The sequence below is a fragment of the Polypterus senegalus genome, chromosome 12 (assembly GCF_016835505.1).
Source record: "Polypterus senegalus isolate Bchr_013 chromosome 12, ASM1683550v1, whole genome shotgun sequence".
Classification (NCBI taxonomy): domain Eukaryota; kingdom Metazoa; phylum Chordata; class Cladistia; order Polypteriformes; family Polypteridae; genus Polypterus; species Polypterus senegalus.
The window spans coordinates 104836697-104851372 of NC_053165.1; the positions used below are offsets into that span (position 1 = coordinate 104836697).

General features: G+C 42.0%; 1 protein-coding gene across 1 annotated transcript in view; it reads right to left on the reverse strand.

The window, feature by feature from the left end:
- Positions 1 to 14676, reverse strand: part of LOC120541461 (FERM domain-containing protein 5) — a 343369-nt gene that overhangs the window by 61907 nt on the left and 266786 nt on the right. Inside the window, exons 3-4 of the mRNA XM_039773109.1 lie at positions 3553 to 3595; positions 2390 to 2468 (exon numbers count right to left, since the gene is read on the reverse strand). Of these exons, the coding sequence (XP_039629043.1) occupies positions 2390 to 2468; positions 3553 to 3595 (122 nt within the window). The remainder of the gene's footprint in view (positions 1 to 2389; positions 2469 to 3552; positions 3596 to 14676) is intronic.

A 14676-nucleotide genomic window follows, 5' to 3' on the forward strand; every position in this document is an offset into this window, starting at 1 on the left:
TACTCCTCTCTCTGAAATACTATTAGTTCTGTTATTGCAGTGTGTCATGACTCTGCTTTTGATTTTTAGTGCTACTTTGCCCCTAAGAATTATCTGAGTACCAGTAACGGTAACGTGCAGCGAATACACTTGACGTGAGCATTCCTAGTGTTCATCCTCTTTCTCTGTACGTTTAGCATTTGTTTGCTCAGAAGTTGATGCTCTTGCTGCTTCCTGAGCAGCTCTTCTTTTCTCCACCCTAGCGGCCCACTTCTTCTCTTCTTTCATCAACATCTTTTCACGTTAAAACTGATTAAGTCAGTGTTTGTGTTACAATTACTTAGTACGTTTTCCTTACAGCTGGCACTTAAAGCTCCAATCTGCCTCAAGAATAATTTCAGATATGAAGAGGTAGGGAGTTGCTGAAAGTTGATTCTACAATAAAATAAAATAAAAACAAAAAGAGGAATAACCTTGGAGGTCAATCATCATCCCGAAAGCGAATAGTGGACATCATGTAGTATATGTGTACCAAATTTCAGGTCAAAAGTTCAAATGGCTTTCGAGATACAGGTGATTTAAAATCCTGGACAGACAAACGGACAGCCACGGTAGCGTATTATATAAATAGATAGTTTTTGAGGTTTCCGAGGCCAAGGAATCTAGTGGTTACACTTTTGCTTCCTTGAGTTTTTAACTTTGTTAAAAAATGACTCATGTTCTCCCACAGAGCCATATTGTTTTCCTTATGCTGTAGACACCAAAGCCCCATTGCTTGTCTCTAGCACAACATTTTTAAAAAAGATGCCAGGGTCTTCCAAGATTGGATTAACAAAAGAAAACAGCTTTGTGTCACGTCAGTTTATCATTAGATTTGAAATTACTGGGTACGACAGGTTTTACGACTTACTGCTCGTGTTTCTTAGCTCTGGTTACGTGAACCCATTTTGGTTTATGGCACACACTGCACTGTTCTTTGACTACGATTCTGGCTGCAGATCCTGATCTTTGTTTATTTAATTCTAGTCTTCACGGTTACGAGCCCTGTGTGAATTCTGACTCTCCATGCCATCATCGAATTCCATTCTGTGTCTCTCCCCAAATTGCTGTGGCCTTGTCTGTCTCTGCATGACATATTCTTTAGTATCATTCACAGCATGCCTCACTAAATAGAACAGCTTAACAGTAAGCATTTATCTGCCTGTATGTTTGGTTGTTTTGGACACTGTAAGTTCTGCTGAATCGTTTCTCTTATTCTCTGCATTTAATATAATCAGTTAGCTCGCTCAGGGTGATCATTTGTTGCTTGTTATTTCATTTTCTGCTTAACTTATTACAGATTATGAGTTTCATTGCCTTAGTGTTTTGTTTGTTCGAGGTTCAGTTTCTCTAATTTCTAGATTTTTTTACTGTTTATAAAAGCATTATTACATCTATTTTGATTTATTATTAAACAAAATTACTTATAGCATTAAGTGGCACCTTTTTGTGTTTGGGAGAGTCATTTACCAGTTTTGTCCTCCCATTTTGGACTAATCTTAACAAATGGTGGGCAGAATGGAGACCAGTTTTGTGAGAGATAAAACGCGAAGGCAGGGTGAGAGAAAAGCTTGCTTTGTGCATACTGTGTTGGAAGGCAGCCACATTCAAGTGCTATATTGTCAGACCCAGCGAAGCATCAGGTTTGTTGCTTTGCAATGTTTATTTGGTCCCTTATGTTCTCCCTGTGTTCATCCCATTTACTGAACATACTCTTTGTATGACTTGGGGTTAGAAGGCCTACTAAGGCCCTAATAACCCTAACCCTAACCCTATCTATCTATCCATCTATCTATCTAAGAGAGCTCCACTTCCTGTTACTATATATCTAAATTGCTGTCGCCTCACAGCTCAGAAACCTGGGGTCCCATCCTGGTTCCGATCATTCTCTGGGTGTAGTTTGCACGGCCTGCCCATGTGAGAGTAGGTCTTTCTCTGGTTACTTTACTTTGCCTCCCACTGTCCCAAAAGCATATGGGTTAGGCTAACTGCTGCCTCTAACGTGACCCAGTAGATGACATAAGAGAGTATGGAGGAAGTTAATAAAGAGAATATCAAGAGCCCTTATGGAGGAATGGAATGAAAGACATAAAATGATATGAAGTTTAATAATCACTCAACAGTATGGAGGTCAAATGAGAGGTTATGGAGGAAAAAAACAAGGATGGAAGTATTAGAGGGTGTACAGGAAAGAAGTCAAGAGGGAGTCATTTGAGAGGGCAGAACTACAAAATGACAGAGTCCTGAGAATGTGGGGCAGAAGGGAATAAGAAGGGATTCAAGGAAAACAATGACAAAGTCAATGTAAGTGCAAAGGAGGGGAAATAAAGCAGAAAGACAAGGAGCAAAACACCCAAATGCTTAGGCCTACCTTGTTATCTCCTCTTTCAGAGCTGCAGGATCAGGAGGGTAAAACTTGACTCGAAAACACATGGTGAACGGCGGCTGGGCTATGGAGAAACACAAATAAAGCTGAGTCCATCTTTTCAATTTCCACAAATGAAAAAGTGATTTCTTGTTATTTGAAATGTTACTAGTCAAAATTGTCATTTTGGACATGAGTATTTGTTGTCCAAGGTCTAACTGGTGGCTGCTCAAGAACACTTAAGAAATAAATAAGTTGGCTCCCTCACAAACTGAGACCAAATGGAAACCTGTGAGCAGAGTTTTATTAATTCACACACTCACTAATCTTCAAGGTGTGAATTTAGTATTTGAATTAGACCTACAACTCATGACTATTACAGTAATTAATTAGATGGTTAATTACTACTTTGTTTTGACTAATTCATTGGGTGGTAGTTTAAAAAATGCAAAATGTAAACAAAGATGCTAACATTTTATACAAAAATGAAAAATTTGCATGATGTTTTTATTCATAGCAACAGTGCACGTATGCTACAAAATTGACATTGACGTATATAGCTAAAACTCCTGTTACTAACTGTAATGCATGGTGTACATTTTCAGGGCTCTCGTCGACAAAAGTCGACATCAAAAGAGAGAAGGCTAAAGCCGTTGTTAAATGTCGATAAAAGGTGTTTGGAGTAGAGTGTTTGATTGTGGCCACTAGATGGCAGCCAAAACAGCCTTATTTACATCCTCCGTCTTGACCACATCTAAAAACATGGTGAATATTCTTTAATAAAGTGATGTGTGTGATATGTGACAAGCCAACTAATTGATAACAAAGTTAATTAGCAATCATTTTTTTCCACCAATTATTACTGACAATATCAATTCTAGGTTTATGAAGTCATTATTTTAACATGAACAGAGTAGAGTGAAATTCTTGTTTATATGTGCTAATCAGCATTTAGCTGTTGCAGCCCTGATTTGAACACATAATCAACTTAAGTGAATTGGCAAAATGAAGAGTTACCAAACATTTAACATCGGTGAAGCACTAAGTGAATGAAAACCTACTGCCACCACCATAGTGCTTGAAGACCACACTTGGCCATCCCTCGTATGCAGCTTGGACAAAGGAGTGAAAAATGGAGCAGATCATTGTACACTGGAGATGGTACTTACACTTGATCTGTTTCCCTATCGACTTCGTGAACTCCAGCCAATGCTGCAAGACAGAAGACAAAGGAGTCAGATCTTCCATTGGATACTCTGGCAAGAGTCAGACATTCTGTGCTGGCCAGGGACTTTTAGGTGGGCACGCTCAGATCAGATCCCTGACATTCTCTGGCATCCACAGGGTTTCTATGGTAACTCCTTGCATTTATTCATAAGGGGGGCTCTGGATATTTTCTTTTTGTATTCCTCACTTAGAAAATGCAGGCCAATATGGAAATAAATGCACACATGAATACACATTTATATTTATCAATGTGACAGTGGGCTTCATTCACAGTGACAATCAGCAATGTGTAAAGAAACACAGAAAGCTGTCTTAGCATCTTATGTCAAACAAAGCCTAAACATTTTTTTTTTATGTTGCACAGTGAATACTAAAAGCCCACAGATATACAAAAATTAACTGTGTCGGTAGTTGTACGCATGGTGTGCACACTGGCAGGTCGGATGACACCAGCGGCGTCACACAATGAGTCAGTGATGGGAAATTAATTTACAACTTGGTGCGTTACAGTTCAGCACCTTCGTCACCGCCACCCGGCCTAGTGCCTCAGTACATGACCAAGATCATGGGGGTCGGCTGAATTGTACTTATTAGGCACAGTTGATGCGTTATGAGATGCCACTCTTATGGTAGAGGAGAAGGCCCAACATCTGCCTAGGGGCCCAGCAGGTCATCCATGTCTGATGCATTATGGCATCTGCTTTAATCTCTGACCTTCATAGTTGGGTTCTACCTTAAAGGATAGAGAAATAAAACACAGAAAAAGGGAAGCAAAGAAATTAATAAAACAAAATAACTAAAAGAACATCCATCATACCAAAGCTGCTCCATTCAGTCAGGGTCCCAGAGGTGCTTTCTCCCGTGCTTATCTGTAAGGTAGAGGCACACATGCAAGTGCACCGCCAGGGGCTATGGACATCTCTCGACCAAGAGACACATGCTTCCTCATTGTCCAAGGTAAATATGTCAACCCTATCCTGTTCCGACGTTATTAGACAAGATAAAGTGTCCAGAAACGTCCTCATACTTAATCAGAATAATTAAAAATAAAGAAAAATGTCTTCATTTTATATGTTGCCTTTCACTATACAAAACTGTCCGACCATCAGTCTTTTCAAAGCAATTATCCAGGTTGGTGTTCGTTGCATGGGCAGAATCCACCTTGGCTGCAGATCTCAGAGCAGAGCACCACGTGATCATAGGCCATCATTATGGACACACTCATGATTCACGGTATCATTCACAGCAAGCCAGTTTAGAGTCACCAATTAACCCAGCATACATGTATTTGGGGTGTAAAAATAATATATAAATAAATATATATTATATATAATAAAAATAATAAATAAAGTACCCAAAACAAAAACACCCAGATGCACAGAGAATGTCCAAGAGATCAGCATCACATCAGAAGAAGTGTCCAGTAAAGCAAGAGGGGCGACTACGGTAACGTCTATACTGCCAGCACCACACCCAATACTTTGGATATGCAGCTGCTTGACACTGGTGCCATTCCTTTGACTGTTTATATTTCACCTGCCTGCTGATTCAAGGAAACAAATCGAGTGTCCTGATGACAGAGCTTTCTCATTGCCGTAAAGCCTGCCGAGTTGAAATGAACATTTAAGGGTGAGATCAGGGTTCACTTCACATTCCAACTGATTCCATGCACACGCAGCACAGTTATATTGACAGGATCTAACATCTTGGCACTCTTTACCACATGAGGTTTTTACAACAGTGTCTCTATCAACCTCTTGGCAAGATATATAAAGCAACTTGACCTCAGGACTATGTTTACATATGCCTGTATAGTGATAAGTGGAGTCCGGGGAAGAAAAAGACAGACATCCGAAGGCATACTTCAAGCCTTAATGTTGGCATGGACCTGGACAGAGCTGACTGACACGTGAGGGCAGGAGCACCACAATAGTAGTCAGAGTACCAGAGGAGCATATTCAGATGGATGTTCAGTGAGGAATAAGGATCCATTCGTTTAGGTGTTCAAAAGTGTATGATAGATAAATAGATTTATGAGATGCTCAAGTTAAACAACTTGGTAGGGGACAAAGGCTGATGGATAGACAGGGGCTATGCAGTTCCCACTAAGAGACAGATGATTCCTTGGTGTTCAGGGACCACCAGAATGTAGTGTTATCTAGATTTGAGGTGTGTCATGATAACTGGATGTCACTTCAGAGTTGACCTCAAAGTACACACTAGTAACAAGAACACAAATGACTCTCCTCTGTCAGGGGGCAGCAAGCTTAGAGTACACAACTAAGTCTTCCTGGTAGAAAGAAAAGGTAGCTAGGGATAGATAGATAGATAGATAGATAGATAGATAGATAGATAGATAGATAGATAGATAGATAGATAGATAGATAGATAGATAGATAGATAGAGCACTTCATAACAGATAGATAGATAGATAGATAGATAGATAGATAGATAGACAGATAGATAGATAGATAGATAGATAGATAGATAGATAGATAGATAGATAGATAGATAGATAGATAGATAGATAGATAGATAGGGACAAAGACACTTTTTTTCCTTGATTCATCCCTTGTTTCACATTTCAAATCAAGCCAATGCAATCTCCTTACAAAATGCATGTAAATGCCCTTAAATGAAAGTCTGCAATGTGCACTTTAATCACGTCTGAATTGTTTGATTTGTAATTTTCAACTGTGGAGCGGACGAGTAAATCAATGAAAGATGTGTCTTTGCCCACACATTATGGAGGGCACTGTATATACAAACATACTGCATGTGCGGATCAGCATTCCCTGCCCCGTTGTGTGGCGCCTGAGTTACTCCTTTGTCATAATATTTTGTATTGGTAAGTAGATATCTTTAGTCATGAACTTTGGTATCTTTGAACCAACATCAGATTCAAGGGGCCCAGTGGCCATTTATAACAGCAGAATTCCACCACCGGTAAGTGTGAGTGTGTGACAATAACCAGAGGTTAATTGAATCACTTTTGAATAACACAAGAGTGCTCTGGACTGGCCTGTTGAGAAGGGCGCTATACGTAAGGTGAAATTCAACTTCAGACCTAGAGCCCTGTCCACCTGTCCCACCACATTGCTGAAAAGCAGTGCCAGGATTGGGAGGCTATGGGAAGCAAGTGTCTCTTTCACATCCATGTAGCATAAAGGAAGCCCAAGAGGCATTGCTGTCAACCTAGGAAGCCGCCATCCTGACGCTGATGATGATGTGATGTTGGTTCAAACTCGGCTTGATGGGTTTGCTGGCTCTGACAATTACCGCTTTGATATGCAGCATGACACTTCTTATTTACTGATATTCAATTTAAGAGGCTTCAGTCCCACTGGGAATGTTCCAGCAAATACATCTACATAAATTGCTTTTATTCTGTCGCATTCTGATGAATTTTAAATAAAACAGAAACATTGTCATAGGAAGTGATAGGTTATTACTATGTGAGCCATCACGGTTTTCCTAATTTTAGCGTCAGCGCAGCGTCTCTCATCGCTGTCAGCCCTTTAAACCTCAGAGCCACAGTCAAGGGCCTTCAGGTGGATGACTGTGACACACTCTAGTGCCACAGAGATGAATGCACAGCCTTGTGACACACTGGGCACATTCTGTACGACTGCACGACCTTCACAGGCTGTGCATGGACCTTCAGTGGCAGGAGATGGACAGTCAATATCCATTTTACCCTGCAGAACAAGCTATTAACTGGATGACATGTCTCATGCCTGCCCACATGCCCACACACACACCATCCCAGTGAAGCACACTCAGCACACTTTGACCTGGGAGGCCCTGCAGTGAGTTATTAAAATGCTGTCAGAGTTTCTTGCTTGCGTATCTTGGAAGAAAGCAGCAGAATGTATGATGAAGGAGTCGCTTCTGGGAAGGCATCAGCAGGCACCACTCTCTCAGTCCATTGATGCAAAGAATATTTATCAGCCTATACGGGCACCTACTCACAACATGGCGTAAGAAGCCGATCCCAGCTAAAGCCAGTCTGGTGTTATCGAAAGAGGGCGGCTGCTGACATGGACTTTACAGTGCTGGCCACTTCAGGCTGTCCTGCCCTCCACGGAGTCGCTTTACTACAGATGTCAAGTATGGTCCATTACAGGTGGAAAGGGTAATAAACTGAGCCAGCTTTCTCCAAAGCAAACTGTGAAATATGGAGGTGCTCCTCTATTTGCCTGCATACACACATCACATAACAGTGGAGTGTTAGCACTGCTGCCCCATCATAGCTCCTCAGCCCAGGACTCTCTGGGTGTATGTTCCATGTTCTCCTTGCGTCGTCCCTGCATAAAGACACGTGTGTTGGGTTTATCAGCCAGGTTTGAGTGTGTGTGTCCCTACACCGGCTTGTGTCCTGCTTTGTGCCTCATGCTGCCATTTTAGGCCCTGGAATCCCTGTGCGTCCCTGAACTGGATCAATGGGATTCCACAATGGACCAATGTTTAGTTAGTTAGCTGGTAAATAATGATAAACAAAATCAACAAGTTTCTATTTGTATATAGAGATCAGCAGAAGCTGACACTAAAATTTGTTTTAGAAGGTGATTTTGCAAAATCCCAAACTTATTGAAAAGGGTTCTTTTTTTTTGAGGTGTGAAACAAAAACCTAAAGACTCTTCCATGTTTAAATGTCTTGTTGCTGTGTAAAGCATGTAATCACACCGGTAAAATCAATTCAGTTTATCACCACGGAGGAGCACAGTATGTTTATTAAAAATGTGACATGCAGCATATTTTCCATACAAAGACACTCCATTGTGCCCTTTACTGGGTTTTCTTCAGGGAAATATTCAGAATGCACGGAAAGCCCCCGCTGTCTAGCAGATCCTCTCCCCACTTTACCAAACTGTTAATGGCGCTATCCTAGCTGAGGGTATGCAAACATTCGGTGAATTTTATTTGTTCCACTAGAAATCTTTATTTAAATACTAAATGGTAGACAGACACATGTAGAAATAATGCAAGAAAACATTTCCAGACAGGAACTAAACGTCTTTCTTCTGAAAGAAAGAAACAACACGATTTACTTTGAAAAGGTTCTTGTGAAGCAAAACCCTGACTGTCGCTGGATCTTCAATTTCACGCAAACTGCTTTGCTCATCTCTACTGGTGATTTTATACAAGTTAACTTCTAAATCACAACCAGTGTGAGGGACTGAAATGGTAACCCTTAACCTTGCAGCTCCAAGTTGGCTGCACTGCCTGTAAGTAGTCCCGTGGCTTTGTGTGCAGGTGGGATTGCACATATGATTTTAAGAGTAACACCTGAACAACACAGCAGGTCATCCACCCAAAGCTCAGCAAGGTCAGGCTTGGCCAGTATTTGGATGGGCGACCACTTAGGAAAAGCTTGAAGAGGAGTGGGTAAGGTCATTGGGGGGAGGATACCCTGGTGGTCTGTGTGTGGATCCCAATGGCCCAGTGCAGTGATGGAGACACTGTGCTGTAAAAATTGGTGCAATCCTGTGGATGAGATGTAAACCTTGAGGTTCTGAGTCTCTGTGGTCATAAAATATCCCTGGGGATCTTTTGAAAAGAGTAGGGTGTACCCCTGTGTCCTTACCCAGCGGGGCCTGGTCATTCTGGCCCCTTAATCATCCCCCGTCCCCTTTTGGCTATCTGTATCTGTCATCCTTTCACCACATAATAGCTAATGTGTGATGAGCGTACTGACACATCCAGGTAGAGGCTACAGGTGAAGCCTGAAGTTTACATACACATAAACGATGAATCCATCCACGTGTTGCCTCCACTTAGGCTAATTGGCTATCAGAAGCTAATTGTTTAATTGCCTAAAGGCTTGGCATCATTCTCTGGAATTTCCAAGCTGTTTAAAGGCACAGTTAACAAAGTGTGACCAACGGGAATTGTGGTATAGTCAATAAAAAGTTGAACAATTTGTCTGTGAACATTGCTGGAAACAAACCATGTTGCCCTGCACAAAGCAGATGTCATAAATGATATGCCAAATTTATAGTTTGTTAGTATTGTCACACACGTGCGCTTGGGAGGCAGCTAAACGGACCAAATGAAGTTAAGTCTATGCCAGGCCAGGGGGTGGCAGGGTGCGCTAGTCCTTTCGCTGTTATCCCTGCAGACCAAACACAGGACATTCCACCTGATTTTGGATTCGAAGACAGCACTCCTGGTTCCGGCCATGAGGACGTCACACCCTGGCAGACACCTTAAAACCCAGACCACTTCCTGTTTTCATCAGTCAGTCAATGTTGGACTCAATACTGTTCACAACTCTGCAACTTATTTTGCCTTTTACAGTCAGGGCTCAAGTATACGTGTGGCTACATCCAAACATTTTTCTGAGTGTCAAGGCTATTTATATCACAGTATAAAATCTGTGGAGGGCTTATTAAGTGAGGTTTAAAGAAGTCACCCAAAGTGGATGTAAACCTCTGAGTATACACACTGGTGCTGCCTGAAGTGGTTGTGCTGAAAAATGGTGCCGTCCTTCGAAAGTGATGTTAACTCCAGGTCCTGAATCTCTGTGGTCATAGAAATTCCCTGGGCATCTTCAAAAAGAGTAATAGGGTGAGTCCCAATGTCCTGGATAAACTGCCAACCATGGGCCTGGTCATCCTGCCCCCCTAATCGTCCCCTGTCTCTAATTGGCCGTCTCTAATAGCTTATGAGTGGTGAGCAGACTGGCACAAGAATGGCTGCCATCATATCATCCAGGTGGATGCTACACATTGGTGGTGCTCCCCAAAGATAATGTGAAGCACTTCGAGTAGATTAGAAAAGAACAATGTTACTGTAAATGTGATTAATAATAATAATAACTATTATTATTATTAAAGCTTTGCAGGAAGAATGGACTTTGGCACCACTCTAGTCTGTCATTCTTCTGTCGCCATCACCCAGCTCATTAACTGAAGAAGCTAAACTAACAGTCACCAGACCAGGTGGTCATTGGTGGTGACTCAGTTGACCTGACCATGAAAAGCCATTCTCAATGAGTGGTCCAGATGAAACAAAGTTACACTGTATGACCTTTTCATTAAGGGACAAACACCGTTCAGAACAAACACTTTCACCCACCCCTTCATTCATCCATTTGATGAGGCCACATCTCCAAATTGAAGGGCATGGGAAGCTGCAGTCTACTCAGTAGCATCAGGTGCAAGGCTGGAACTGACCGCAGACAGTGTGGACGGAAAGCTGACGTACCTGGAGGAAAGGCACACTCAGACACAGACAGACATGGAGACGCCACGCAGACAATGGCCAGGCTGAGACCTGAACCCCGGACTTTGAGGCTTCTTTCAGTGATGTCTTCAGTGCTATGCTGCCTCAGTAAGTGACAGGCTTTATGCAGTCTTGTTGTGGCACCAAGATCCTCCGCAGGGCTTTTACTTTATTTGATACTGAATAAATAATGATGAAAACACAATTATGCAATGTTTACAAGTGTAAGCAACAGGACAAACCTAAAGTAAAAATAATATGAAACTCACATCGCAGCCCATGCACATTCATCAGCACTGCTGCAGATGAGACGCTCTAGCAGAGTAATTACGGCTGGAATAAGCCCGGCTGTCTGTGCAAACATGGCCACCAGTCCTTCTGTTGACACAGGGCCCGGAGCAGTTATTTGAGTATCCTATAAAAATGTGATACATTTCACTCTCTTATAGATCTTGGGTGTTACTGAAGAAGAACTAAATGCCATCTAAACCAGCATGAGCAATGAGTGCTGATAGGTAGACATGTAGACATGCAGATGCCACACACTATGTGACACTTGTACTTATTTATTGTGGCCTTCTCTATACTTTTATAGCAGCTTTTCACCTCTGATTGATTTTTTTTAGAATTCCCATTTCATTTATAGATCCACTTTTGTAGCCTGCTGTAACCACCAGGGGGCACCACTGAGCCCCAAACCCAAGACACAGTAATACCCAACACGTTACAGGGATAGAACTTCTCTACAATCACCTTTCCAAAGATTAGCCACAAATATTTGACACCAAACACGTCCTCCCATTGAGTGTTGCCCAGTCCCTCCCGGGCAGCGGGCTCCTCTTAAACTGAACACTTCTATGATATAAAGACAGTCCTTACAGTGCCCTCTATCGGCACCTAGGAAACCCGAAGGGTTAAACTTCTGGACTCCAACTCCCAAGCACCCCTGTGGGAGTCCCTTCTGGGTTGCCACACCAGGACCACTGTCACCTGCTGTATGGGGGACGGAACCACTTCCAAACTCCATCCATTATATTACACCGACTGGGCACAAATTTATCTTTTCATCCAGCCAGCCAGTCCATCTGTCTTTCTGCTCTGGCCTCCCGTCCGGGTAATAAATCATCCTCCTTCCTGGCCAGAATGCCCGTTCTACTCCTACACTGCATATTCCAGTTCAGGTTTGCAAAGTGCGGGGGCCTATCCTGGCAACACTAAGGACAAACAGGAATGAACACAGGCAGAGTGCCAGTCCATCACGGGGCAGAGCCACACTCATTCATCCCATTACAGCTGTCAATCTACCTACACAATAACAAACTCCATACACAGGCCATGATTTAAAGCAAGTGTCCTGGCTTGGCCATTTTATAAAAATCATGGAGCCTGTTGTGAAGAGAAGAAGCAGGGATCAAGTGAAAGTCAGCAAAGTTCAGCTGGGTTTCATGCCTGTGAAGAGAACACCAGATGTCACCTTTGTTGTTCAGCCAAAGCAAAGCATGATGTGTTTGTAGAACTGGAGAAGGTGTCTGACAGGATGCCATGAGAGGTGAGAACGTTAGGTGTGGATGAATGTTTAGTGTCTCCAGTAATGTCAATATGTGAGGAAGCAGGACTGGTGGTCAGGAGAGCGGATGGGAATGGTGAGAGTGCTGAGGTAATGGCAGGGCAGCAGCAGAGAAGTGCATGAAGGACTTGGAGCTCTTGTGTGCCGATTAAAGATGTAACGGCGTAAAGGGGACTTGTCATGTCAGAGTCTTGTCTTGTCTTGTCAGAGCGTGCAACTTTTGTTTGCAGAAAGTTGTAAGGGGGTTCAGAATAGTGATGGAAGTATAAATTTAGATTTCAGGAAATCGTTTTTTATTCTAACTTCGGTGACAGAGGTGAACCTTCCAGACTCATCAGAGGTATGTCATTCCACCCCGGGACTAGAGGGGGCACTGTCACTAACTGTCTTCATCTCTCTCTCCACAGCTCCAAGAAGACACCCTGTTAGGGCAACTCCTAGTCAGAGTGCTATGAAACCCGGGCTCCCCGGTGAGAAGGGGTATACTGCCAAACCACACTGATTGAAGGATAGGGCTCTCTCCCGAAAAACAAGACACCCGCCAAAATATGTCAGAATCTCACCTTTCAAGGCTGTTCTATTTGAGCTTAATACGCACTGTTTAGCCGTCGAGTGCTATTTTTGTTTTCATTTTGTTAGGATTAAATGGGACGACCTGGCTGGTGTACCACATTTAACATAACTGGACTATGTCATTGCCCAACATGACGACAGCGGGCACAGCAGTCATAGTCAGGATCAGAGGTACGTGGAGGAAATCCTGGGATCTGCCCCCCTTTGTCCCTTCTAAAGGAGTCTCTCTGCCGTTTATGAAAGCTGTGTGAGGAGCAGTGAGACATGGCTGATGAAAGTGGAACATGAAGCAAAGCTGGGAAGAACAGAGATGAGAATGATAAGGTGAATTTATAGACTGTCATGGAGTGAGAGGAGGAGGAGGAGGAATCTTCAGTTAAGAGGAGGACTTGGTGTGGAGGTGACGGTTAAAGAGACTATACACTGAAAAAAGTATAACATTGATGTTGTTCATTCAACGTAAATTTTCTCTTTCAAGCAGCTTAAGATTAGTCATTTAGTGTTGTAGCTTGAAATATTTGGTTTTAGATCTCAATCAAAGTAAAAAAAAAATGTTTGTACCAAAGTAAGTTATGGTAGAGGGAATAAACATAAAAATCCTATTTCAGTTAACCTAATATTTTAGGTTGTTCGTGTGCTGTGTGGGAGGAGCCATTTATATATTCTTCCTGTCGAACTTTCCAGCGTGCCAAAAAAGAAGAACACTTTCCTGAGTGGAGTGGACGTGGCTATACAGGTCTGGTCAATTTCAGCAGCTGACTTTTATAACGGAGGATTTCTGGTAAGTAACCCTGTTTCTCAGCTGTTAATTTTAAGTATAAGAACTCGTAATAAAACATACTTTCAAGAAAGCTGTAGAAACGTTTAATCATTTTTTGTTGTACATTTAAGATTTACACTGCAAAATGCTTGTGTATTTGCACTAGATTTTTAAATAAATGTAAAAATTACAGCATTGGAATGTGTTATGTTCATAATATTTCTAATAGTATAAAAACAGGTCACGACCAATAAACCATTTTAAATTGTAACAACTTAAAAAATAGATTTACTTAAGTATAAAACAACTGAATTGCACCCAATCACTCTAAATGATTTGCCTCAACTTAAAAATTGTGGGTTCAATAAGATAAAAAGAATTATATTGGTTCAGATTGAAAATATTAAGTGTGAATCATTACCTTAATTATTTTAAGTTGAATGGAGGTTATACTTCTTTCAGTGTAAGGTGGTTTGGTCATGTGGAGCGAAGTGGCACAAGATGACTGGGTGAAGAGCTTGTCGAACTCCTCAGTGGTCAGAGGTGTGAGGAGATGGGAGCTTAGTGGTAGAAATATCTGCATACACTAACTGCCCATTTACCGAAGAAACTGAACTACTAAGAAGGAGCCCTTGCAAACCTCACGTAGAAGGTGGGTCAGGTAACAACAGGATTGGGGTCAACTACAGTCATACGGCACACTACCAGCTGCAACATTGTGATGCCATTCTTTTTAAATAGTCAGGCGCTTCTAAAGGTTGGTGGGAGAAATCAAAACACTGCAGTGGTGATGAGAAGTGGTCTGTAATGAATACTCACATAAAACATTCAACTAAATTCTGCAAGGCCGCACTTTCAGAAAGTAGTGCTCTTCAGTAATGAGAGCAGTTTCTTTAATCAATGTGAGCTCTGCACGTCACTCTCTGGATTTATGCGTGA